Source organism: Fragaria vesca, linkage group LG6, assembly GCF_000184155.1.
Source record: "Fragaria vesca subsp. vesca linkage group LG6, FraVesHawaii_1.0, whole genome shotgun sequence".
NCBI lineage: Eukaryota > Viridiplantae > Streptophyta > Magnoliopsida > Rosales > Rosaceae > Fragaria > Fragaria vesca.
In genome coordinates, this window is record NC_020496.1 from 25,556,592 (window position 1) to 25,582,597 (window position 26,006).

Below are 26,006 nucleotides of genomic sequence, written 5' to 3' on the forward strand. Positions count from 1 at the left end.
TCCACCATAAGCCTGACAACCTGCCTGCCGTCGAGCCGCACCTCCACCAACCTATGCAAATCACGCAGAGGAAGGAAGAAGAAGAGAGAGGAAGGAAGGAAGAAGAAGAAGAGTTGTGAAAAAGCTTCGCTGGAGAAAGGAGGAAGAAGAAGAAGAAGAAGAAGAAGGCAGGTGTAGGAAAAAAAAAAACACGTGTCAAAGGATGATTGGGTGCGCATGTGTCAGGTGGTGCGGCTATTGCACCTAAGTTTCTCTACAGCCATATATCACATTGTTCTTCTCCTTTTCTTCAAGAAGAAGAAGATGGAGTTCAATCATGTCATTTTTTCTTTATTTGTGCTTTCTGAAGAAAAAATAGTTCACCTAAATATATTTAAAAAGTGAATATATTTATCTTTTTATTTGGAAATGATATTGGTGCCACGTTACTTGTCAAATCATACGTAAAATTAATAACAATCATTAGATCTACTTAAATCTAAGAGATAAAAACAAGCGTAAAAAATAGTGTCAAAAAAATTTGTCCCTTGATCCGGACCCTAATTATTAAATAGTGATTGTCTTGCCTCACATATCCCTTGATGCAATATTACTATTCGAATGCGATGAACCACTTAAATAAATGAAGAGCAATGCTAAGTGAACCATCTTTTTGGTGAACCACCTAAAACCCACATTACATGGTTGCCACGTCATCAAAGTATTCTAGCTTTTAAGTTTATATTTTCCTAATTATGTGAATTCTTTTTTTTCTTTTTAATTTTCTTAGATATTATCTTTTAATCTCTTTTTATTATTAAATCCTATTTTTGTTTAGGGTTTTCTTCTCTTCATCAGACGTTCTTTTTCATCATCTTCTCCTCCTTCGTTCTATTCTCTGAAGCAAGTCACGAGTAGTAAACTTTCTTATATATACCCAGCTGATTATATCAATAAGAAAGATTGATATATAGAGTATTACTCCACATACCCAGATAGTATTTGAACAAACATCCTCTTCGAATTAGGGTTCATACTCATAGTAATGATTTTGAATTAGGGTTCATACTCATAGCTATGATTTTGGACTAGGGTTCATACTCACTTGTGATTTTGGTTTAGGGTTCATACTCACACCTGTGATTTTGAATTAGGGTTCATACCCTTAAATCCACCCTAAATCCAAACATGTTATGAAAAGGAAAAGAAAAAAATAATAAAGAAACTATCTACAATTAGAATAGGCAAAGGATGATTGTGAATTTGTGATTGAGAAAGCCCAAATCAAACTGAGAATTCCTTAATCAATTGAATTGAAAAGGAGGTGGGAGGATAGGATGAGATGCGGTTCCATAGAACGGATGTATGCAGAACGAATTTTTTTAAAAGGTTTAGAAAGATAAAGGATATTGGGTTTAAAAGAAATAAAATCAAGAAAGTAAAAATGAAAAAAGAAATTTGAAATTAATAAAAATAGAAATTTAAAAATATTAGAAATCATAATTTGATGATGTGGTTATGTCATCTTAACTTGCCACATAAGGTAGACTATAGGTGGTTCACCTAACATTACTCATAAATGAAGCTTCACGTTGCTAAATATTGGAGTGAAAAACTTCTCAACCCACAAAAAGAAAAACAAGAATTACTTTCATTTCCACAAATCAAAGGAGACATTAGAGTTAGAATTAGGGTACTTGAATAAGGAAACAATCGATATCTAGATGTCAATATGGTTAATACCTCCTTGGAGCGCAATGTATCTGATGGATTGTAGAAGATAACAAATTTGTGAAAAGAAGCAATTATTAGCGGATGAAAATTAATGTTTGACGTAGTTCAACATTTTGCATCTAGAGCTTCTCTAAATCATATTTTATGATAACTGTTGTAAAATATGAACAAATCATTTAGAAGAAGCTCTCAAAAGCAGAACTTGACGGTGACTTTCCAACTAGTCGTGAATGCACAAAATATTTGATCTCTCTAGCTACATGTAACTGTTTAATCATCTCATGTTTAACTTGTTGTAAATAGTAAGAAAGAGGATCTAGACAAATGTTTCGGTTGTATTAGCATATTTATCACCTCGCATGAATTGCAGCATGACCCTTGTTGATTCTAAAAAAAAAATGAACATACATTTTCTAATGACAAACAATGCCTTAAATGAATCTAAAAATAATATGTTGATTAATTCACAATCTAAAACTACACAACAAAATAACTTTGATGATAGTAAATAAAACTTAATTGAAGACAATATGTGTCACTCGGAAATGCCATCTATCAAAGAGTAACAATAATCGAACTTTGCTTTCATGTTGTTGCAATAGTTTCTTTTCTGCAACCAATACTGCTTCATTTGCATATTTTACTAACCAGGGACGGAACTACGTCCAGGCTCGACAGGGTCCTGGGATCCCCCTTGGGTTTCAGACAAAGGTAAACTCAATAGATAGAAAAATGACTACTTATAATTGATATTTTATTATAGTTAATTGAAAACCACAAATAATTAACAGTTAGTTTCTCCACAACGGTTGGTCATATTAATAAAAAAAATTATATACACTAATGCTACAGGTGTTAAGGAAACTTTACATCAATTTTGTGCCTTTACATTGAGTATGGATTACGGTGCGGAACTAATTTATCATTCTCAATTTCTTTCATGTTGATAAATATAAGGGTATATGGTTCTGTTTTTCTATAAAAAAAAAAAAACGAAGGTATACATTTCTATAAGATTTTTAGGTTTAAACGTCTAAATTAATGTCATGTTATCATCAACTTTACCTAATTATTTTCATATGAGTGTCTTTACTGATACTTGATAAAAACTTCATAAGAAATGATGTACAAATACTGCTACATTTAACATAGCTAACTAAAACAAATCTAAATCGAGTCTTTTATTGTCGATCTCGGACCCCCTAAGTGAAAATCCTGGTTCTATCACTGTTACTAACTATATGAAATGTATATAAAATTACAGGTGATTTCAGGTACCCAAGAATAATATTGGTAGATAAATCATTCTAGAGAAATAGTTTACTACTACCTACTTCTCGTAAGTAATTTAACCACAGATTATTACAAAACACATTCATTGGTGTTTTTTTGCAAGATCCACTTCCATTCTAATTATGAGTTAATTATTAGTATGTGTTAGTAACGTTAAGAAAATTATGTATTTAAATAACTTATCTTATTTCTGTATTAATTCTAGGTAAACAAACGTGTCATCGTTTAAAGCAAACTCAAATTACTCAAGTAAAGAAAAGACCTGAGTTGAGTGGTGGTTGTGACAATTGATTGTGGAGAAAAAAACCAATGACTATTTTCTTTTTATGCATGTTCGATAATTAATTAGTTGGTTGATTTGCTTTCGATAGATTAATTTGTAATCCTCTAGCAATTTATTAAAGCGAGAGTTTACGTTGAGTTTTCGTAAATTCAACTGCACAAAACTTATGTTCATCTCAAATTTTGACTATATAGAAATCTTCCAAAATTAGAAAAGTAGAATAAATGTAATAATGAGAGATTTTCTGACCACAATTTTTGAAAATATATAATTTATATTCCTTCCCAAGACTTTCTTTTTTTGCCATATTACATTAATTTCGAATTACATTTTTCCAAAAGAGCAAAATGCACTGCATCTAAAATTATGAATAAATAGCTAATCTCATGGAGCAATGGAGTCATCTCCAATATCCCCCTCCTCATGATACTCTTGCTCTCGTAGACTACTTGGATGAAGCTTCTCATCTAGAAGATCTCGTGTGAGTATTTCAAGATTCATTTATTGTTTATCTTTTCTTTACTGTTCTAAAACATTTTTGCTTCTATGTAACCAAAATAAGAAGAAAACTGCATACTAAAAGATCTTGGGTGAGTCTTATAAAATTTGCTACTTCTTTGTTTTAACATTACCGGTAAGTATCTTTTCTTCTGTATGATCGCAGGACATAATATGATTATCGATATAACCAGGGGCATATCTGTAAACTTAACTAGTTTCATGGTGTGGACAGTGGACTAAGGAGGAATCACCCCCATCTTCTCAATCTGCGTCCTCATGTCGTGTGCATTCATTCATTTTTCTCCTGATTTCAATTATGTTTTGCTTACTGCTTAGCGCTTAGGAGACAAAAATCAAAAATCAAAAATCAAAAATCAAAAAAATTATTTTTTATTATTTTTTATTTTTGCAATTACAGTTCCAAATCGGATTAATCCCCAAATTGAGCAAATTGAGATTTGAGCCCCAAAAAAACCCAAGTCCGAAACAATTCTGACCCTCTTCTTCTCGGACCCATCTTTCATCCTTCTTCCTATTTCTTCGTCCTCGATTTCAGACTGCTTCGTGTCAATTCGCACGTGTTCCCTGCGTGGGAAGAGACCATTCTCAAGACGCTACCATACGACCCTCTAATCTCTACATCTTCATTCCTTGTGGCTCTGTAATTTCTGCAATCGCCGATCGCCGTAGCTGATTCCGGTCGTGGGTTTTCGAAGCCCTCTATCAATTCCGAGCTCCGATCGCTGCTTCGATTGATTTCAGGTTCGTGTGCATTTTCTAGGGTTTTTTGATTACTCGATTTGATTCTGTGTTTTAGGGCTACTTACTCGAAAGATTGGGACTTCGAATTGGGAATTTAATTTGGTATTGAATTACTTAATTACCCTTTTCGATTGTGTAGATTTCGATTACGATCATTTGCCCCCAATTTTGTGTTTTGCTGATTGATACCGCAAGCTCAATTTTTTACCATCTCATTGTGTTTATTGAGCTGATGGAAGTTGCAATTGAGTGTGCTTAATTCGATACTGATTGCAAAGTTTCGATCTTGGAATAGTAATTTGGATCACTTGCAATGTCAATGAATCCATAGTAAAGGATGTTCCTTTATGTAAGCAGTTGCAATGTCAGTATATGCTCATTTAGCTTTTGCTGTTTTCTTACATATAGAGAAGTACTATGTGTTGTGGTTGATTGAGTTATATGATATGCTTGTTTGCAACTATGTTTACAGTATGGAGGGAGTCTGTGATAGCTAAAGATGAGTAGGTGGTGCAATTGTAAAGGTTTTCTTTCTATGTTATGTGGTACTTGATACTTAGAGTCAGCATCGTGAAGGATAAAGAAGATGAATGCACAGGCACATATGTCGGGACAAATATCTGGGCAGGTGCCCAATCAGGCAGGTTCTCAGTTGCCTGTGCTTCCCCAACATAACGGAAATGTTCCTTCCCAAATGCAAAATGTAGGGGGGCCTCCTCGTGCCATGTCCAGTATGGACCCCGAGCTCATCAGAGCACGTCAATTTATGCAAGAGAAGATGTAAGAATCATTTCCTTTGCTTCCTCATCAAAATGCTTCGTTTATTTTTCTGTTATTGTTATTCTTTTATTTATTTGTTTTGACCAAAAAAAAAAACTACTTTCTTAGCATGTTTCATACTGCCCCTCTGTCTTCTTTGTTCTTGGTTGGATTCTGCTTTTGATGTTTAAGAAATTTTTTAAATGAGTGCTGATGTTACCATCCTCCTTTCCAGCTGCCATGTTATACAGCAGCGACCACTTCCCCAGCTGATGAATGAAAAGAAGTTCAGGGATATTGTCAAACGCTTGGAGGAGGGTTTGTTGAGATCAGCTGTCACCAAGGTCTCTTTTCTTTTCTGTTCTAGTCACTTACCCATTTAGACTATTTATTGGAAGTAGTCCCACTTTTCTCATATACAAAATTTCTTTTTGTTGGAATATATCTATGTTCCTACTTTTAATTTTTTTATGCCCTGAATTTTTCGAATACTATTTTAGGAGGATTATATGAACTTGGACACGTTAGAGAGCCGTTTGCATAATTTGATCAAGCGTCCTACTCAGACCAATCAGAGCCAACAGTATCCACAGCTTGTTAATTCTTCTTCTCCTGTTGGCACGATGATACCGACTCCTGGCATGTCACACAGTGGGAACTCAAATATGATGGCTAATTCTTCCGTGGATGCTTCTATGAATACGACTGGTGGAACTACTAGCATGTCGGCCACACCAGTCAGCACAGGAAACATGTTGCCAGGTGGTGGCTTACATGGTTCGTTCAGTAGAGCTGACGGTAAACATAATTTTATCATCTTTCCCCTAAATCAGTAAGTCTTCAAATCACTGTTACAAAATCTTCTTTTGTAGGTTCTATGTCTAACGGATATCAGCAGTCTCCTGGCAATTTCTCCATTGGCTCTGGAGGAAACATGTCGTCAATGGGTTCACAAAGAATTGCAAGCCAAATGATTCCTACTCCTGGGTTTAACAACAATACAAATCAGTCTTACATGAATTTGGAATCCTCTAATAATAGTGGTGGTGGGTTCTCTACTGTTGATACTTCAATGCTAACGCAACCACAACAGCAAAAACAGCATATTGGCGGTCAAAATAGTCGTATGCTTCATAACCTTGGCAGCCAAGGGACAAGTGGAATGAGGTCTGGCTTGCAGCAGAAATCATATGGGGTGTCAAATGGGGCTATAAATGGTGGAATGGGAACAATCGCAAACAATCTACCAATTGTTAACGAAACTGGCATTTCAGATAGCTATCTGAACTCCTCAGCTTATGCCAATTCTTCCAAGCCCTTACAGCAACACTTTGATCCGCATCAGCGGCCTGTAATGCAAGGTATGCTTTCTTTCCTGGTTTTTTGTGTGCGCATGAGTACACAGGTGTATAGTATGTATCCATAAATCATAGGTCTACCATACATCTATAAAATTGCAGGTTCTGGTTTACGCAATATTTGAGAACTTCACCATAACATAATACTTGCCTGATCAATCAATGATTTATACGCAGGTGATGGCTACGGCATAAACAATGCTGATTCTTTTGGGTCTGGAAATTACTACGGTGGAGCAGCTTCTGTTGGGTCAGTGATGAATCCTCAAAATTTGAATTCAGTCAGCATGACACCTGTATCCAAGACCAGCTCTCCACTTATAAGTAATCAGTCCAATATGCATAGTCAACAACAAAGTGTCCACGTGAAGCCTCAACAAATTGATCAATTGGATAAGATGAGTTTCCAAAATTCTTCAAGAGACGGTATGCTTCAATCTCATCAGCACCAGCAATTTCAGCAGCAACCCAGTCAATTTCAACAGCAGCAGCAATTAGCTCACCATCAACGACAACAGAAGCAGCAAAATCAGCAAGCCCAGCATTTGTCAAGTACTGATGCTTTTGTTCAGTCTCCAATGATATCTGACCTAAGCAGTCAAGCAAAGCGTGATAATGAAGTTATGCACTCACAAACAGATCAGTTCCAAATGTCAGAGATGCAGAATCAATACCATCAGCAGTCTGCTGAAGATCGCTTGAGGAATGCTCAGCATAACTCATCTGGTCAGCATGATCTCTCCTCGTCGTTGGCCCAAACGTCTCAGCAAATGCAGCAAATGTTGCATCCTCACCAATTGATTGCAGAGACTCGAAATGATTTCAGTTCTCTTTCTGTTGGAGCTCAATCAGAACCAGCACTTCAGGGTCAATGGCGTTCTCAATTGCAAGATGGGAGTCAGAGGCAGGTTCATATGTCACAAGAGCATCATGTCCAAGAAGATTTCCGTCAGAGATTATCTAGGCAAGATGAAGCTCAGTGTAATAATCTTTCTTCGGAAGGACCTAATATTGGCCAAACTGTTGCTTCGAGAAGCACATCTAATCCCGAAATTCATGAGCGGTTCAGAAATCAACAGAAATGGCTTTTGTTCTTGCGCCATGCTCGTAAATGTCCATCTCCTGAAGGGAAATGTAAAGAATTTCATTGTTTAGCAGCTCAAAGATTGTTGAAGCATATTGGAAGATGCCATGATGAGCAATGCCCTATTCCTCAATGTCCTCGCACCAAAAAGCTGGTTCGTCATCACAGGAGTTGCTTGGATTCAGCTTGCCCGGTTTGTGTTCCTGTCAAGAATTATATTCAGACACATAATAAGGTGCCGATCCAATTTCCTGAATCTGGTGTCCAGAAATCAATAAATGGATCTTCTAAAGCCTATGATAGCGTCGACACTTCTGCTAGATTGATGACTAAGACGCTTCCAGTTGTTGAGACTTCTGAAGATCCGCAACCATCTATGAAACGCTTGAAGATAGAGCAGTCCTCTCAACCTATTGTTCCTGATTCTGTAAGTAATGCAGTAACAGTTTCTGCAAATAATGAACCCCATGTATCCCAGGATATACAGATTCAGGATTTCCAACATAGTGAAATTTCTATGCCAATCAAATCTGAGTTTACCGAAGTGAAAATGGAAGCTCCTTTAAGTTCCGGACAAGGGAATCTTGATGAGATGAAGGATAGTTTTGAGGAGAACTGCAATCAGAGGCAGGATGGTGTGCCTGCCCCTTATAATGAGCCTGCTGGTTTAGCTAAGCAAGGAAGCGTTAAACTTGAGAAAGAATCTCATCCAGCTAAAGAAGAAAACGCTATGCAGACTGCGGAAAATCCAGCTGGAACCAAGTCTGGGAAGCCTAAAATAAAGGGCGTGTCGTTGACTGAATTGTTTACTCCGGAGCAAGTCAGGGCCCATATTACGGGTCTCAGACAGTGGGTTGGCCAGGTTTGTACTCTTTTCCAATTCCTCCCCTATGGTCGTTTGTTTTGTTACTGCACACAAATGTGAAAAAGGAGACAACTGAAACTTCAAAGAACATATTTCACTGTAGAACATGCTTTTTAATTTGGTGAAGCATATTAAATTGATATATAGAAGAAACGGGCACTAAGTAGTGTAGGATAAGGTACACAATCATCGTAATTAGTTTTAGTACTTCCTTCCTCTTGACAAGTTTAGATGTATAGATCTTCTCCTTCTTACTTTCGGCAAAGATTCTACCTTAAAGTTCTTTTACTCATGCTTGATCCCTTGCCTGGCTTTGTTTTGGTGTTTGTTTTCAACATTGGAATCATCTTTCATATTGTTCTCTTTTGTACTTGGTCTTTCTTATCTACTGGTTGATCTAATTATATTAGTGCTTTTCCCCTCTCATTTTTTTTTTTGGGTTTGGGGTTGGAGAACTGATGTTGTAGCCGCCGATTGAAAAAACGTAAACCCAGTGTGGAGGCTGACAATTGTTTCGTTCTCAGTCCCCTCATTACCATTAGCCCAACTTGTGGAGTGGATCTTATTTTGAGAGGATGTAGTGGGCGGTATTCGAGCTCAAGATCTCATGCTTTTATTCCGTGATAAAAACATGTTTAACAACTTTGGTGGAAGGACAACTAAATCACTTTTCTATTTTAAACTACATTGGAGTTGGGGAGTTTATTGCATGTTAATTTAGTTATGTTTCTGAAAGTTCTCTTTTTATTGGCTTTATCATTTGCACGTGCCATTTCTAGGAACTTATAATTTCCGTTTCGAACTCCATCAGTATTTTTATTTTCCTTTTAACCTTTTCGTTTCAAAGAGCAAAGCAAAGGCAGAGAAGAACCAAGCAATGGAGCATGCAATGAGTGAGAACTCCTGTCAGTTGTGTGCAGTAGAGAAGCTTACTTTTGAACCACCACCCATGTATTGCACACCTTGTGGTGCTCGAATAAAGCGCAATTCTATGTATTATACAATGGGGGCCGGTGACACACGGCATTATTTCTGTATTCCATGCTATAATGAGGCTCGTGGAGATACAATAGTTGTTGATGGGACTCCCATTCCAAAGGCAAGGCTAGAGAAGAAGAAAAATGACGAGGAAACAGAAGAATGGGTATGTGTCATCTGTAACTTTAAAAAAAAAAAAAAATATCTGTACTATGATTCTAGATGGTTATTCTTATGCTTTTCACGTCTAAACTTTCTTACAGTGGGTCCAATGTGACAAATGTGAAGCTTGGCAACATCAAATCTGTGCTCTGTTCAATGGCCGAAGAAATGACGGTGGGCAAGCTGAGTACACTTGCCCTAATTGCTATATACAAGAGGTTGAAAGGGGAGAGCGTAAGCCATTACCACAGAGTGCTGTTTTGGGGGCCAAAGACTTACCGAGGACAATACTCAGTGACCACATAGAGCAACGCCTATTTAAGAAACTAAAGGTGGAAAGACAAGAGAGGGCAAGACAGCAGGGGAAAAGTTATGATGAGGTGAGATATTATATTAAGTCATACAAAATGCTTAAGGGGTGTTTCGATATATGCTCTAATTGTTTTTCTTCTAAATCTCCACTTGCTTCTGAAATAATCAGAAAGTTTTTTCCGTTAAAATTAATAAATAAAAATAATAAGATTTTTTTTTTTTTTCAAAAAAGAAAAAGAGAATGACTGTTTTATAGCTCAGAACTAGTCAAGACATTTTTCCCTCTATAGATGGAGACTTGACCAATTAAGCTGGTCTTAATTGGCTATAACTTTTGAAGATTGAATACATTTCTTCTCTGTTTTGGTTATATCTGCTCTGCATGGACAACTTATATTTTCTGTTCCTTCTACTTTGATGTAGTGATTGTTTAATTCTTTTTGAACTGTTGTTACTAGGTTCCTGGAGCAGAATCACTTGTTGTTAGAGTTGTTTCATCTGTCGACAAAAAATTGGAAGTGAAGCAGCGGTTTTTAGAAATATTCCAAGAAGACAATTATCCTACAGAATTCCCATATAAATCCAAGGTCTGGAAGATATCCAAGTTTTGATTGAAACTGAAATACACTGAAAGAGTTATAACATAATAGGTGGGGTTGTATTATCCTAATAAAATACTTTTCCTTCTAGGTTGTACTACTGTTCCAGAAAATTGAAGGTGTAGAAGTATGCTTATTCGGCATGTATGTTCAAGAATTTGGAGCTGAATGTCAATTTCCAAATCAGCGCCGTGTTTATCTATCGTATTTGGATTCCGTTAAGTATTTCAGGCCTGAGGTTAAGGCGGTTACTGGAGAAGCTCTCCGTACATTTGTTTACCATGAAATTCTAGTGAGTTTTGGGGGTTTTCTGATCTTGCTCTACATCATTTCTTTGCAATGTTTATTTTATTATATTCTCTTTGGGATATTGGTCTAAGCTTTGATTCTATTCCCAGATTGGATACCTCGAATATTGCAAACTACGTGGGTTTACAAGCTGCTACATTTGGGCATGTCCTCCATTGAAGGGTGAAGATTATATTTTATATTGTCATCCGGAAATCCAGAAAACACCGAAATCTGATAAGCTTCGTGAATGGTTGGTCTGCAGAATTGTGTGATGTATACAGTTAACTTAAAATATCTGGTTTCTCACTTTCTTTTTCATGTTTCCTCCCTGTTTTGCTTCAGGTATTTGGCAATGCTTAGGAAAGCTTCTAAAGAAAGCATTGTAGTTGAGCTCACTAATTTATACGATCATTTCTTTGTAAGTAATGGGGAAGGAAAGGCTAAGGTCACTGCAGCTAGGTTGCCCTACTTTGATGGTGACTATTGGCCCGGTGCTGCAGAGGATCTCATTTTCCAAATGCGTCAAGATGAGGATGGGAGAAAACAGAATAAAAAGGGATCAACCAAGAAGACTATAACAAAAAGGGCTCTAAAAGCATCTGGGCAGACTGATCTCTCTGGTAACGCGTCAAAGGACCTGCTCCTAATGCACAAAGTAATTACTTCTTTTTCTATAGCTCAATAAGTTGTTTCACTGTTAGTGTTACTCAAGAGTTTTAGCATCTAACAAGTCCAGACTATCAACAGATTATATTAGATTTATGGTATTGCCTTTTATTTCTTCAAAAGTGATTTTATTAGATCTACTGTCATTTCTGTTCTATTACCATTAAATCTGGGCTGTTGTCTGTTTTTTCTTTTCTTTTGCTGACGTGTGTGTTCTTTTCCCAGCTTGGTGAAACTATTAGCCCGATGAAGGAAGATTTCATCATGGTTCATTTGCAGCATGCATGCTCTCACTGCTGTAAACTAATGGTATCTGGAAAACGTTGGGCTTGTAACCAATGCAGATATTTTCAGCTGTGTGAGAAGTAAGAATTATGAATCTAGCGTTGTTGTTTGATGTTTGTATCAATCAGTTCCTAGTACACTGCTTCTTTCTTCTCATTTATGATGGGATAGTGTTTATAATCTGCTTAGGTTGTTTTAATAGTTTATACTTCTCCCATCATTGTAATGGGCTATTTTCTCCGCAAATCTGTGCTTCCCTTTATCCTATAGAAAAGGAAGTTTGTAGAAGAGTAGTTCAGGTCCTGGTGTCATTGATTACTGAGATCATGCTTTTGTTTGACTTCACAAACATGTTCAGAGCCCATTTTTAAAAAAAACTTTTCTACTGCATTTACACTTAACGTTGAAGACGTGATAATTATGTTTATTAACTTGTCTTATTTTGTTCTGCTTACGTCATATGTTCCCCAGGTGTTATGAAACAGAGCAGAAACGGGATGATAGAGACAGACACCCTACGAATATGAGGGATAAACATGATTTCCGTCCAGTATGTTAACTGCACTTGTAGTCTTGTGTAATCTTCTTTATTTGTTTTATTCTTGATGTTCAATCCTGCTGTATTTCTATACTGCAGTATGACATCACTGATGTACCAGTGGATACGAAGGACAGAGATGAGATTCTTGAGAGTGAATTCTTTGACACTAGACAGGCGTTTCTGAGTCTCTGTCAAGGGAATCATTATCAGTATGATACTTTACGGAGGGCTAAACATTCCTCTATGATGGTGCTTTACCATCTTCATAATCCAACTGCTCCTGCATTTGTGACAACATGCAATATATGTCATCTCGACATTGAAGCAGGTCAAGGCTGGCGTTGTGAAGTTTGCCCTGAATATGATGTTTGCAATAGTTGTTATCAGAAGGATGGTGGTGTGGATCATCATCATAAATTGACAAATCATCCATCCATTGCTGACCGTGATGCACAGAATAAGGAAGCTAGGCAAATGCGAGTTGTACAGGTACTCTATTTCAATTAGCGTGATTAATATTTACATGTTGGAAGTGGTCAAAGTGATACCCAAATGAAGATTGCCTCTGAAATGTGGAGGTTACATGTACTTAGGACTAGGCTTGAGTTTCAGCCAGAACTGTTCATATGAACAGGGTTATGAATCGTTTAAGTCTCAGTTAGAATATAGTAGGTTTCTGTAAGAACATAAATTTCATGAGGTTTAGAGAAAGTGCATATAGTTGTAGGTCTCAGTGTAACCAATTTGGAAGAAATAAGTCTCGAGAACATGATTTCTTCAGTCTTCATTTACACCTTTCCAGATTTAAGAAGTATTGATGATCACAGGCCCTAGTTTATTATTTAGCTTTATTGTTGATTAATCAGTTTGAACGTGAACGTATAACCTAGGAAGCGTTTGGAATTATCCTAGAGTGGTCAAATTATTGTTACTAACATTTATTTTTTTTCACTTTTGCAGCTTCGGAGAATGCTTGATCTTCTAGTGCATGCATCACAATGTCGTTCTGCACAATGTATGTATCCCAATTGTCGCAAGGTCAAGGGACTTTTCCGCCATGGAATTCAGTGTAAAGTTCGTGCATCTGGAGGTTGTGTTCTCTGTAAAAAAATGTGGTACCTCCTGCAACTTCATGCTCGAGCATGCAAAGTATCGGAGTGCCATGTGCCTCGTTGCAGGTTTGTCACAGAGCTTCTTTATCTTGATTTTAAAGTTGCCATCTCTGTATAATCTCTCCTCCATTTTGAGGATTATTTAACAGATTGTAATGATGAATGTATGCTTTCTCAGAGATCTAAAAGAACATTTGAGGAGGCTGCAGCAACAGTCTGATTCAAGGCGAAGAGCTGCTGTGATGGAGATGATGAGACAGAGAGCTGCTGAGATAAACAATTCTGGGTAATAAGACTGTAAATATAAGATTAAAAGTCTTGGAGGAAAAACAATTTGGATGGGGATAGTAATTTTCTGCTGCTTCCTAAACTACTTGGAAGGGGTGACACCGGAAGGAGCACTCATAGAAAGACTAGATGGGAGCATCTTACCATACAGCATATCGGTTTATACTCACTTTTTAGGGAACAATTCTTTGGTACTCATCTCCATGACTCATCGTCCCCAAGAGAAGACATGCAAAAATGATCAACTCGAGCTTGCCCTCTTCAACAGCTGACAACAATGCCCGTTGAAGTGATGTGTTCTCCTCTGTCTGGCCAAGTTCAGTGATTCTTTAATTTTATCCTCTTGTTGTAGTTCATGAAATGCCATTTGGCAAATGTACTATATCATATTTCTTACAAAGAAATGTGGGAGGGAGGTTAGTTTCAGGTCAATGTTTTTCCGCTTCCTTCCCCCCTGTAGTATTGTGTTGTTAATTGAATGAATAAGTAGATTCGTCGATACTGTCTCAGTTCTCATTGTCATTGAATCCCATAATGTTAATATATATAGTCCACAGTATTTCCATTTCAACTGGCTGCAAAGCCTTGATTCTCTCTCTTTCTTACCTGTGATGAATCTGATTTGTACAACTCTATTGTGGTTTTTGTATTTACATGACAGTCAACCAAGAAATGAAAGGAAAAGTGAAGCCCTACGTGGCTCGTTTCTTCTCAGGGACCCTCACTTGTTTCAAACCTCAAGTTCTGTCTTTGTGGATGTGGTATGCGCTGGAACAAAGAACTCCATCGGTCCCTGTCTCTCATGACTTTGATGTCTGACATACACCAACCATTCATCTTTTTGCTTTACCGTTCACATTTATTCAAAAACAAAAATTTCAAAATTCCCAATTATCCAAAATCAAAAACAGAATATACTGATGCATAAACAGCTTTGGTTCTTGAATTCTTGGCGGTAATATCACCATGACTGCTGCCACTACAGCCATTAGTAGCAACAGCTTGAGCAACAGTCCTAACCATTACCAGTGGTGCAGTCAGACATCTTGGAGATCAATCTCGTTACCGATTCCAAAACCCAGTTGCCAGAACTTGACAATCGCCGCCAGGAACCGCTCATCCTCACTGATTCCTAGAGCCACCGGGGATTCCTCGCCGGAGCCGGAAAATGGAGGAAGCAAGAAAATTAAGACCAAGACAAAAACAACAGCTGGCAGTACTAGTTCTGATGAGAAGAGTGAGGTTGTTAGTGAGGTGCTGACAGAGAAAGAGCAGAAGCAGAAGCAGCAGAGGAGGCTGGAGCTGGAGGACGTGAACCCAGTTGGGCTGGGAAGGAGATCACGTCAGCTTTTTGATGAAGTGTGGCGCAAGTTTTCTGGACTTGGGCAGATCTCTAGGACTAGCTTACCGGATGAGAGAGACGCCCTTGATGCTCTTCTCATTAGGGAAGGTCCCATGTGTGAGTTTGTCATTCCCGGAGCTCAGAACACCACCGTTTTGGTCGTTGGAGCTACGTCTAAGATTGGCCGGATAGTTGTCCGGAAGCTTATGCTCAGAGGCTACACTGTTAAGGTATGAAGTTGTTTTTGTTTATGTTATTTGGTTTTGGTTTATTTTGTGTGATGAGTTTTTGGTGTTTTGAAAAATGATGAAACTTAGGCTCTGGTGAGGAAGGCGGATGAGGAAGTGGTGGAGATGTTGCCGAGGTCGGTAGAGATTGTGATTGGAGATGTGGGTGAGCCGGATAGTTTAAGAGCCGCGGTACAGGGCTGCAACAAGATCATATACTGCGCTACCGCACGGTCTACTATTAGTGGAGACCTGTATAGGGTTGATAATAGAGGAGTCTACAACCTCACCAAAGCATTTCAGGTCTGACCATTTCCTTGAAATGCTTTTATTAAGAAAAGATTGGAACTTTATGTGTAAATGTTATGGTTAGGTTGGTTATTGTTTGTATCAAGTGTGTGAGCTGGTGATGTGAATTGGCCTTAGGGAGTGGTTTGTGAAGCTAATGGCTCTATGAATTGCAGGATTATAACAACAAACTTGCACAATTACGAGCAGGAAAAAGTAGCAAGAGCAAGCTTACGCTGGCTAAATTCAAGAATCCAGAGTCGGTAAATGGATGGGAAGTTTATAAGGGGACTTATTTCCAGGATGTGGTTGCTTCCAAGTATGATGGAGGCATGGATGCTAAATTTGAATTCACTTTTACTGGAGATGCGGTTTTCTCAGGTAAAGGAGCTGTACTAGGAATGGGTATATCATAAGATTTGTGTGTCATAACTGTCCAGTCTGTTCAAGTTCATTCAGAAAATCATATACTTACTATGCCTTTGGAATCTACTTTTTGCTCCATTGTAGGATATGTTTTCACTAGGGGAGGGTATGTTGAAATGTCAACAAAGCTTTCACTTCCTTTGGGCTGCACTCTTGACAGGTATGCTGTTGTTGCATTCTGGAATAGGGAATCTTGTCGTAAAGAAGCTAGCAATGTTGAAGATATCAATCCCACATCGGGAATATGAGACCTTACCTGTGGGTTTATAAGGGTTTGCGCCACTCCATCCATTGCAAATTGGTTTTGGATGTGAACCCCAAACTATCAGATAGGTTCTCTATTGTAAAATCATCATCCAAAATTATATTGTGTAGGTATGAAGGTCTAGTTCTTTCTGTTGGGGGGAATGGAAGGGCTTATATATTAATTCTTGAAGCCGGCCCTTCAGCAGATACATCTCAAAGTAAACTATATTTTGCAAGATTTAACACAAAAGCAGGATTTTGTAGGGTAAACACTCCCTTCTCTGTGTAACCGTGCCTTTTGTGTTATATTGATAATTGTCACAATCTCCCTAATTCTTAATACATGAAACTGGCAGGTCAGGGTACCATTTTCATCCTTCAGACCGGTGAAACCAGATGATCCGCCATTGGATCCGTTCCTTGTACATACATTAACTATACGTTTTGAACCCAGAAGACAGGTTTGTCAATTTCCTGGATGTAAGATAAAAAGTATATATGATGTTCTCCCCTTGGTCTTATTAGCTGTCCAACAACCTTTAAATGAATTTGTCATTCCTACTTGCATCGACTTTTCTTTCATAATGCTGGAGCCTGGAGGGAATAATCTCAACCTTAAAAAAAAAAAAAAAAAAAAAAAAAAAAGTACTGATTGGAGTCTGTTATCAAAATCTACAAGTAGAAACGCGACAAATTCTTTTCTTCCCTTATTTTGATGAATTGACGATATACATATCCTTGATAAATCCACTTATTATTCTGGGCACAGAAAGCTGTTGAAGCACGTCCGGGAGATCAGAAGCAAGACCCCAGAAGCTTTAAGCTTATACTGGAGTACATTAAAGCTTTACCTGTAAGTCTTTTAGTTGTATTTAATTATGCTGATTTCTCTGTCAACTGTGCTATATGATTTGAGTTAACTTATGTTCAGATGGTCGGTCTGTCTCTCTCAACCTTTTTATAATGTCGGGCGAAAATAGCATATTGATTATCGAGATAACATATAGTTAATTGACTAATTACTATCCATGAGCTTCTGAGGTTCCTAATTTCACAATCCTAATAGCTACTGCTTTGAAGATTGTGCAGCTGTGCATAAAGTCTAGATAATGAGAAGGAACAGCGTGCACATTTCCAGCAATCTATGAAATTTATATAGAAAAAAATAAGTATTTCTTTTATATGTTTGCAGGCTGGTCAAGAAACTGACTTCATTCTAGTTTCATGTACGGGATCAGGAATAGAACCTAATAGAAGGGAGCAAGTTCTTAAAGCCAAGAGGGTTGGTACCTTTTGTTATTCCCGTTTTGTCATTTTCACTTTTGAGTGTATGAAAAGGTTCCTTTTCATGTCTTTTTTGTGAGTAAATATTTCAACATTGCTAATGTTAAAATTTCTCTAGGCTGGGGAAGATTCATTGCGAAGATCAGGGGTTGGATACACAATTATTCGACCTGGTCCTCTGAAGGTGGAGTTCTTGCTAAAATTTTTAATCTTTACTGGCTTATCTAGGGGTCTGCATATCGGCATATATTTAAGAAAATGACATAAAAATCATGACTAGATATACATTAAAATCCAACCTCATTTCTCTTCCATGCAAGCTGTACTTGAGGATTACATTGCAAGTTTTTGCAAAGTTAGAAATGAGGAATTGGATTCTTTAGAAATTCATGTGGAAAGCTAAGTTCAGTAACAAAAGCATGTAACAGTTCAGTTTCAAGAGTATGTGCTTATCTTATGATAGTGGCTTCTGCGGTTGTGTATGGTTGATGTACTGTGGTATTGTGTGATTGCAATTTACAAATCTGCACATCTAGCTTCTGTTAAGAGCATATTCTTCATTTATGTGGCAAAACAGAAGCAACATGCTTCTGCATTGAGCTTTTATTCCCATGTGCTGGAAACCTAGACAACTTGCTGATGTTTAGTCTTATACAGGAAGAACCTGGCGGACAACGTGCTCTCATATTTGATCAGGGAAACAGGATTTCTCAGGTGAGACTGAACCTCCAGTAGAGAGAAGATTTAACTTTTGACTGATAGTTAACATAAGTGAACTATTCTCAACTACTATCTCTTAATTTAGGGGATCAGCTGTGCTGATGTAGCTGATATCTGTGTGAAGGCATTGCATGATTCAACTGCAAGGAACAAAAGCTTTGATGTGAGTACCCCCATCTCTGTCATTATAATACTTTCAAGTGACAAAATGATAAAGTGCATTCTGAATATGTCCAGGTCTGTTATGAATATGTGGCTGATCAAGGGAAGGAACTCTATGAGCTGGTAAGGACAAAGAAAAATCCATAATGTAGATTTTATATTTCAAAATGAAAAGAACCGTACTCTCAAAAAAACAAAAACAAAAAAGTTCCTCTTTTTAATGTATTGGCTTGTAACCACTTGGATTCTACTACATGCCTATTCTTCTGCAGGTTGCACATTTGCCAGACAAAGCAAATAATTATCTGACACCAGCACTATCGGCTCTAGAGAAGAACACCTGAGCATCCCCAGCATTGTCGATCTATATTCATAAGAAGAGGATACAATTATAAAGATACATATAGAGCTACATATGATCTGGTCTGGATGATCAACGTACCTGATCATCCTATAGCTCATGTCAACTTATTCTTGCTGTAAATTCATGTGTAGATGCCTGAAGGGTATGCATTTTTCAACGTTATGAATCTGGTCAAAGTGTAAATATCAAGCACTACAATTACATGCTTACAAGGCTTTGTTTCTGCTTGAGAGTGACAACACCAAGATAAGCAGAACTGCAGTCTCTTTAACTTCATTCCTGAAAAAGTTACATTCTTATGATATACCAGGCAACTTGCAATCAATGATCAAGTTCTCTTTTAATTTAAACAAATCTGCATCTTCCATTAGAAGGATAATTGGCAATTTCAGAACCTACCATTTATGATAAAACACTGAGTATATTGTTGGTAAGGATTAAGAGAACCACTGTATGTACGTACAATGGAAAACTAGTTTTTAAAGTTGTAAAAACCAGAGGTATGCCAACTTTGAAGTAGGTGTACTAGAAAACAAGCATCAGAATGTCATCCCTTGGATGCAAACCTGGATTCAATATGCTTTAAGGGCACCAGAGTGGACACGTAGAAGAGCACAAATGAGCAATTCTTGGCCAAGGACCCCATATCACATGTGAAGGGATAAGGAAAAATCTGAGAGAACTCTGGAGGTTTTCATTTGCTAGAAATGAACCTAACAAAACCAAGTTTCAGAATCATACAGCAAAAGAATGCTAATTTATGGCTCAACTACTCCAATTCTTCTTCATACAATCAACACCAACAACAAGAAGACCAATGGCATCATCATCAGAAGCACTTCTCAGCTTACAAGAGCAAGCAGAAAATGCATTGTAGCTACTGCAGGGTTTCTTGCGGCTGCTGCAGTGTTAGCTTCAGCAGCAACAGTAGGCCTTGCAATCGAGTCCCCTGAACAAGGTGATACTCTAGCCAACATACCACAGACGCTATCCGGTGAGTGCATTTTGCCGAACGATTGTAAGAAAGCTCGCATTCAAAAGCCGAAATCAAGACAAGCGGAGTCTTGCACAATCAAGTGCGTCACTACTTGTATCAGGGGAGGCGAAGGCTCACCAGGTGAAGGCCCCTTCAATGTCAGAAGGTACACATTCCTAATTAGTTCAGAAGTCCTATGAGCCAACTTAAATTTTCTAAATGCCTTCTGATCCTAATGCAAAATGTTAACTGTGGCCTGTGGGAAAATGGCATTGTACCGTACCATTTTCATCGTTTCATTTGATTTCAGTACAATTTGACCTTCCTTTACTCAAATTCTGAACAATCAAGTGTATGGTTTTCAATGTTTGGTGCAGACCTATAGTTGTTTTCAAGCAAGGCTTCCGAAGCCGTCAATACTGGTATACGTCTTCTCTAGCTCTAATTTGAGCTCCAGTTACTTTAACTTATGAAACCTGTCTTCCGTTACCATTTTGCCCATTCAATTCATAGCTTTGTGAGATTTTATTATTTCTTTTGGCAGTTTGGTGGAGTGCTCAGATATATGCAATCTGATTCGAGATGGTGACGATGGGCCTTGATTAATGTAACTATAAAATTTTGTAACCAGCTAGCAACTATACAGCCCTTAGTTTCATCCTCGTTTGCGGTCAGATGCCCTTATGGAAGAAAACATTATTCCTTGAGAATTTCTACATCTTTGTTCGAAATTCAAACACTGTCAATCTACTTCTCCAACTTCCTAAAAGTTTACTCGTGCACCCCTTTGGCATAGCCATAGTAGCTAAATTATGCGTCAAAAATTCATTTCGATAGAAATTTTCTTGCAATTGTATGACAAGTGTTTTCAAATATGAATTTTTCATTTTGTGTTGAAATATCACTTACACTGTACTACGTACTGTACTACGTAAGGGAGAGTGTGTTGAATGTGATAGGGTAACAGCCATATATAGTAGTACATGCCTCAGGTTGCTTACCATCGTGATGTTTATTAGAGATCAGTAGGAATAACAATACTTGCATTAGTAATTTAGTATTCGACAACTGATTGGTACTCTGAACCATCGAAAGAAAAAAGACTTCCAAGTTTTTGTAATAAACTAGCTAGAGATCGATCGAGGCGGATGAGAATTAGAAATCAACATTGTCAAAGCCTCGATGATTGTTTTAGATGTCCTTGCTCTTGATTTCTTTCAGCTTTGCATCTACCACCCTCTTCATTAGTAGCTGATAATTCCTTCTGTACTTCATCCACCATCTGCCATGCATCATTAAAAAAATCAAGGTTTTGTCAAATGTCGTATAAGATTTTAGTCCCAACCTGTCATATAAGAATGGAAATGCTCCATGCTAAGCTAGTGTACATACAATCATGCCTGGATAAATGAGCATGACATGCAATTAGTCTAATATCTTCTTCTTCTTTTTTCTAATTTCTGCATTCTAATATTGGTAACATTCAATTCTGAGGTCCTCTCTTAAAAATCATCTCTGCCAATTATAAACAATCTAAATCACCTCAGTTTGATTTCCTTTGTGTCTGAAAATTGTACTTCTGAACTATTACATAGCTACGTTCATATGACCATTTCCCAATTGATAAATTTTTGTCTTAAACCTTTTCACCAAACTAGCTAAAGGACCGAAAGAGTGAGCAAGTCCGATCAATAGACTTGAATCAAGTAACATGTGCTCACGAAGTCATCATACACTCATTTCACGACTACAAAAAAATAGCAAAGTAAATGAGCGTAAATGACATGCCGGAGATGCGAAAATGAAACTTACAGAGAACGTAAAGCTATAAGCTAGAAGAGGGATACCTTCTTGGTGGCGTCTGGAGAGAGGTTGGGTAGCATGTCACCAAGTTGAGTTTTGATGCGGTGCAACACCTCCATGGTGACACCATGCTCCGCCCCAGTCGTGTCGGTCACGTCCTTGACAACGCTCTCCAAGAAGTGCCCCACGTTGTCCAAAGCATCAGCAGGAACAGCAGGTGCGTGTGCCCCAAGCTTCTCAAGTATCATATCCTTAACGGCCCCCAAGTTCCTCTTCACGTCCATAGCCACTTCCTTTGTTGCTTCCACCACTCCCACCGCCGCATTCGACGTCGTCTTTGGTTGATTCTCTTCGTTGCTGCTCACTTTGATTGCGTGAGCCGGGGAGTACAACTCTCCTTGACCTACGTCCATGGAGCTGTCTTGTTTTTCTTTGTTGCTGATGTTCACTTTGGTTGCGTGAGCTGGGGAGTATAGTTCTCCTTGACCGACCCTCGAGCTTTCATATTTGCCCATATCATCAACTCCCGTTGATACTTTTGAGATCGAGTTTGTGATTTTTCTCTTATGCTGATTGTCTTCGGATCTCGATCATATGTTTATCCAGTTATGTTTTTCAGACCGACCACCACATAAGCTAGCTAGGTAAGTTAATGTTGCATGCATGGTTTGCTATCATATGATTAACATGTGTCCCTTATATCTTGTCTCTACCTCTTCCTCTTGCGACGCTTGGGTATAGGGATGGATGAACACCTAGCCAGCTAGGTACCCACTGCAATGCTAATCGATATTTATTAACTTAGACAGAGTTTTATGTTAGTTTTAGTTGTATTTGTTAAGATAACATAAGCTAACTTGATTATATTTTAGGAGATGCAACTTACAAGAGCTAGCTGGTTGATCAGTTAGTCAAACTAGCTACGTACCCATGCCACCTCTACAAGTACATCAAAGTCAACTAGCATAAACTATTAGTTGTTAACTTGTTAATGAACAATTACTAGTTTCTAAAACGTACAGGCTTCAACTTCTCTCGCATAATAATTAAGTTGGTAACGTACCATATATAGTATTTTTAATACTTCGACTGTAATTAACTATTAATATTAGTTCATACTGCTAGAATCTCCCAGCACGACTGCTCCATATTACCTACCCTTCATGTGAAAAAAAAAAAAAAAAGGTAAATTCATTAGGCACTTAATGTTTAAAAGAAGATATTGTTGTACCTCAAGTTATGCTCAGTTAGATAATTTAAAACTTATTCCATTAACTTTTTTATTAAATATGAGGGTAAAATTATCATCTAGGTCCAAATTGAGCAGTTGATGTTAACTAAATATAGTGCTGGTAGCTTAATAAGAAATACAATCTTCTAGAATCCAGAGGTGGATTCCTGAAAAACCCTAGCTACTTCATTAGGCAAGCAAAAAGCTACCATTCTCAATCATTGCTTGTTTTGCCAAAACCTATCTTTAGAATTTGATATCATCATAGTCGACTGCCCCGTATTTGCCCCGTCTGTATATATACACGATCAAATCGCTGCACTAGTTTTACGTACCTGATAGCCTGACACATCATCTTTTCAATTACTTCTTTTTGTTCTTTCACATGATGATAATATGGAGCAATCATGCACGCTACCAGAACACTTATCACTCAGGAGACTAAAATTTTACGGGCAGAAATTTTTTTGTTGCAGTGATTCTTAGACGACGGAAAATCAGTTTGTCTCTTAAGATGAAAATTTCGTCGTCTAAGAAAACTTTAGAGACAAAATTCTCTATTCGTCAACCTAAGTCCATGCCAATTAGTTAAGAGAACGAAAAGTTTTGATAGGCGACGAAAAGTTTCACCATATATATTATCTGGTTTAGTTTCTAGATCAAACCCAAAACATATATACGGTAAAAGAAGTCATCTGTTAAAACCCTGCAACGATTTTCAGTTTTGATTGTCCACTTCTACCTATTAAATTCTAGTTTGGTACGTACGTAGAATCTCTTTCTTCCTTTTTTTTTTTCCCAAGCATACTGTCCATGGTTTCCAATGACTTCTCCGTTGAAAGGTTCCAATCACTTGTTGCTAGTATATATTGTTTGTTAATAATGTTACTTCTTCTGTTGATTATATATATACTGAATTATTTGTTTTTGAGAAAGTCATCATGCATAAATTAACATTCGCATGATCAAGTGCTAGGGAATCCCAGTATGAACGGTATAATACTTACTGTTTTTTCTTGTTAACAGTACTCTCAGTTAATATTAAAAATACTATGGCTACCAACTTATGATGCTGAAAGACTTTGAAGTCTGTAAAGCACTACATTTCAATAGTATTGTTTTTTTTTTTTTTGTACGAAGTTTTAATAGTATTGTTACCAAATAGTACTTGTACGTTGTTCGATCATTATCAATTAGCAACTAGCTAGCATTAATCGAAAAAAATTAGCAACTAGCATTATGTCATTTACATGTATAATTAGGAATATTATTCCACTCTCTAACCGCTGCCTATAAATTCATTCCTCATCTAGTGTCCTCCTCAGAAACCAAACCAAACCAACGTAATTAGCAAAAAAAAACAAAAACAAAAAAAACAAAAACAAAAAAAACAAAAGAAACATGCAGGTCGGAGGCAGAGAATTCGAGGTGACTACGAGGAAGCAAGAAGTGGTGGCCGCTGCACTGCCATTGCAAGAGCACTGGCTACCACTCTCCAACCTCGACTTGCTTCTACCTCCGGTCGATGTTGGAGTGTTCTTCTGCTACAAGAACCACACCAGCCCCTCTGCGGCCGCGGCCAGGTTCGGGGTTTTGAAGAAGGCCCTGACCCAAGCCCTGGTTGCATACTATGCCTTTTCGGGTGAGGTGGTGACCAATTCTTTTGGGGAGCCTGAGATTCTGTGCAACAACCGTGGGGTTGGTTTTGTTGAAGCTTTTGCCGACGTTGAGCTTAAAGAGCTCAACCTTTATAACCCTGATGAGAGCATTGAAGGTAAATTTGTTCCCAACAAGAAGCGTGGAGTTCTGGCTGTCCAGGTTTATCCCTCGCTCTCTTTTCAACGTGTTTTAACTCTTTCTATTTATAGAACATGCATGTAAAATTAGGGAATACAAAATTAGGGTTCCAGGTTTAAGGTGTACTTGACTTCAGAGTTCAGTTTGCAAATGCATGTAATCAAATGAGGACCTCAACTCTTCAAGCGACTAAATTTGGACATATATATATTATCAACATCCAGATACAAACCATGAGGAGCATACTTAAATTGCAGTACATCGTTAAGCTATCAAAAGTTACTCATGAGATAAATTGTTTTAACCAATTTTCTCTTGTTAAAATGTACAAATTTTGCAGGCAACTGAACTCAAGTGTGGAGGGATGGTGGTGGCATGCACATTCGACCATCGCGTAGCAGATGCTTATTCAGCGAACATGTTTCTCGTTTCATGGGCAAAGATGGCCAACTCAAAATCTCCAGTCCCTGAGGACGTCCCATCTTTCCGTCGTTCATTGCTAAATCCTCGCCGGCCCTGTCAGATCCACCCTTCTCTAAATGACATGTACGTCCCTGTTACATCTCTGCCTCCTCCCAAAATGGAGACCAATGATCATGAGGATCAACTCGCCAATCGCATATACTACGTCAAAGCCGAGCAACTTATCAAGCTCCAAGCACTTGCCAGCTCCAATGGTTGCAAAAGGTCCAAGCTGGAGTCCTTTTGCGCATTCTTGTGGAAAATGGTTGCCGGAAGCGAAACCGGCAATGATGTCGAAAAATTATGCAAAATGGGTATTGTAGTTGACGGAAGGTCTAGATTAGCCGATGAAAATAAGATGGCTAGTTACTTTGGCAATGTTTTGTCTATTCCATTCGGAGGTAAAGTAATACAAGAGCTCAATGAAAAATCACTGAATTGGGTAGCTGATGAAGTTCATGAGTTTCTGGAATGTGCGGTAACGAAGGAACATTTCTTAGGGCTGATAGACTGGGTGGAGGCTCACCGCCCGGTGCCAGGCTTGGCCAAGATATACTGCAGCGGAAGCGAAGAGGGTCCTGCTTTCGTGGTGTCCTCCGGCCAAAGGTTTCCGGTTTCTGAAGTGGATTTCGGTTGGGGGGCACCGCTTTTTGGGTCGTACCATTTTCCATGGGGAGGCAGTTCCGGGTATGTGATGCCGATGCCGAGTCCGGTGGGGAATGGGGACTGGGTTGTGTACATGCACATGTTGAAAGGGCAGTTGGACGTGATAGAGAAGGAGGGTGGTCATGTGTTCAAACCCTTGACTTATGATTATCTTGTTTGA

At 38.1% G+C, this 26,006-nt stretch overlaps 5 protein-coding genes across 5 annotated transcripts; 4 read left to right on the top strand and 1 right to left on the bottom strand.

Moving 5' to 3' along the window:
* Positions 1–5,138: 5,138 nt before the first annotated feature.
* LOC101302673 (histone acetyltransferase HAC1-like) lies at positions 5,139–14,423 on the top strand. The gene is made up of 17 exons (XM_004303733.1): positions 5,139–5,332; positions 5,547–5,655; positions 5,812–6,109; positions 6,184–6,672; positions 6,847–7,014; positions 7,093–8,615; positions 9,466–9,762; positions 9,860–10,138; positions 10,529–10,657; positions 10,761–10,961; positions 11,068–11,210; positions 11,303–11,615; positions 11,852–11,991; positions 12,383–12,461; positions 12,549–12,941; positions 13,413–13,630; positions 13,743–14,423. The coding sequence occupies exons 1-17, from the start codon at positions 5,139–5,141 to the stop codon at positions 13,852–13,854; spliced, it is 5,085 nt and encodes a 1,694-aa protein (XP_004303781.1). The 3' UTR covers positions 13,855–14,423.
* A 318-nt stretch (positions 14,424–14,741) lies between these two features.
* Positions 14,742–19,212, top strand: LOC101302958. Its single transcript, XM_004303734.1, has 13 exons — positions 14,742–15,424; positions 15,512–15,724; positions 15,886–16,090; positions 16,220–16,295; positions 16,511–16,646; positions 16,738–16,842; positions 17,151–17,234; positions 17,574–17,663; positions 17,784–17,849; positions 18,323–18,379; positions 18,471–18,548; positions 18,623–18,670; positions 18,820–19,212. The coding sequence occupies exons 1-13, from the start codon at positions 14,819–14,821 to the stop codon at positions 18,889–18,891; spliced, it is 1,836 nt and encodes a 611-aa protein (XP_004303782.1). The 5' UTR covers positions 14,742–14,818; the 3' UTR covers positions 18,892–19,212.
* A 404-nt stretch (positions 19,213–19,616) lies between these two features.
* On the top strand, positions 19,617–20,685 carry LOC101303248. Its single transcript, XM_004303735.1, has 3 exons — positions 19,617–20,053; positions 20,265–20,309; positions 20,432–20,685. Exons 1-3 carry the CDS (start codon positions 19,662–19,664, stop codon positions 20,487–20,489), a joined length of 495 nt encoding a protein of 164 aa, XP_004303783.1. The 5' UTR covers positions 19,617–19,661; the 3' UTR covers positions 20,490–20,685.
* A 229-nt stretch (positions 20,686–20,914) lies between these two features.
* LOC101303535 lies at positions 20,915–22,294 on the bottom strand. The gene is made up of 2 exons (XM_004303736.1): positions 21,735–22,294; positions 20,915–21,169 (listed from the first exon to the last, which is right to left on the bottom strand). Exons 1-2 carry the CDS (start codon positions 22,203–22,205, stop codon positions 21,059–21,061), a joined length of 582 nt encoding a protein of 193 aa, XP_004303784.1. The 5' UTR covers positions 22,206–22,294; the 3' UTR covers positions 20,915–21,058.
* A 2,028-nt stretch (positions 22,295–24,322) lies between these two features.
* Positions 24,323–26,006, top strand: LOC101298450 (shikimate O-hydroxycinnamoyltransferase-like). Its single transcript, XM_004305738.1, has 2 exons — positions 24,323–24,739; positions 25,059–26,006. The coding sequence occupies exons 1-2, from the start codon at positions 24,323–24,325 to the stop codon at positions 26,004–26,006; spliced, it is 1,365 nt and encodes a 454-aa protein (XP_004305786.1).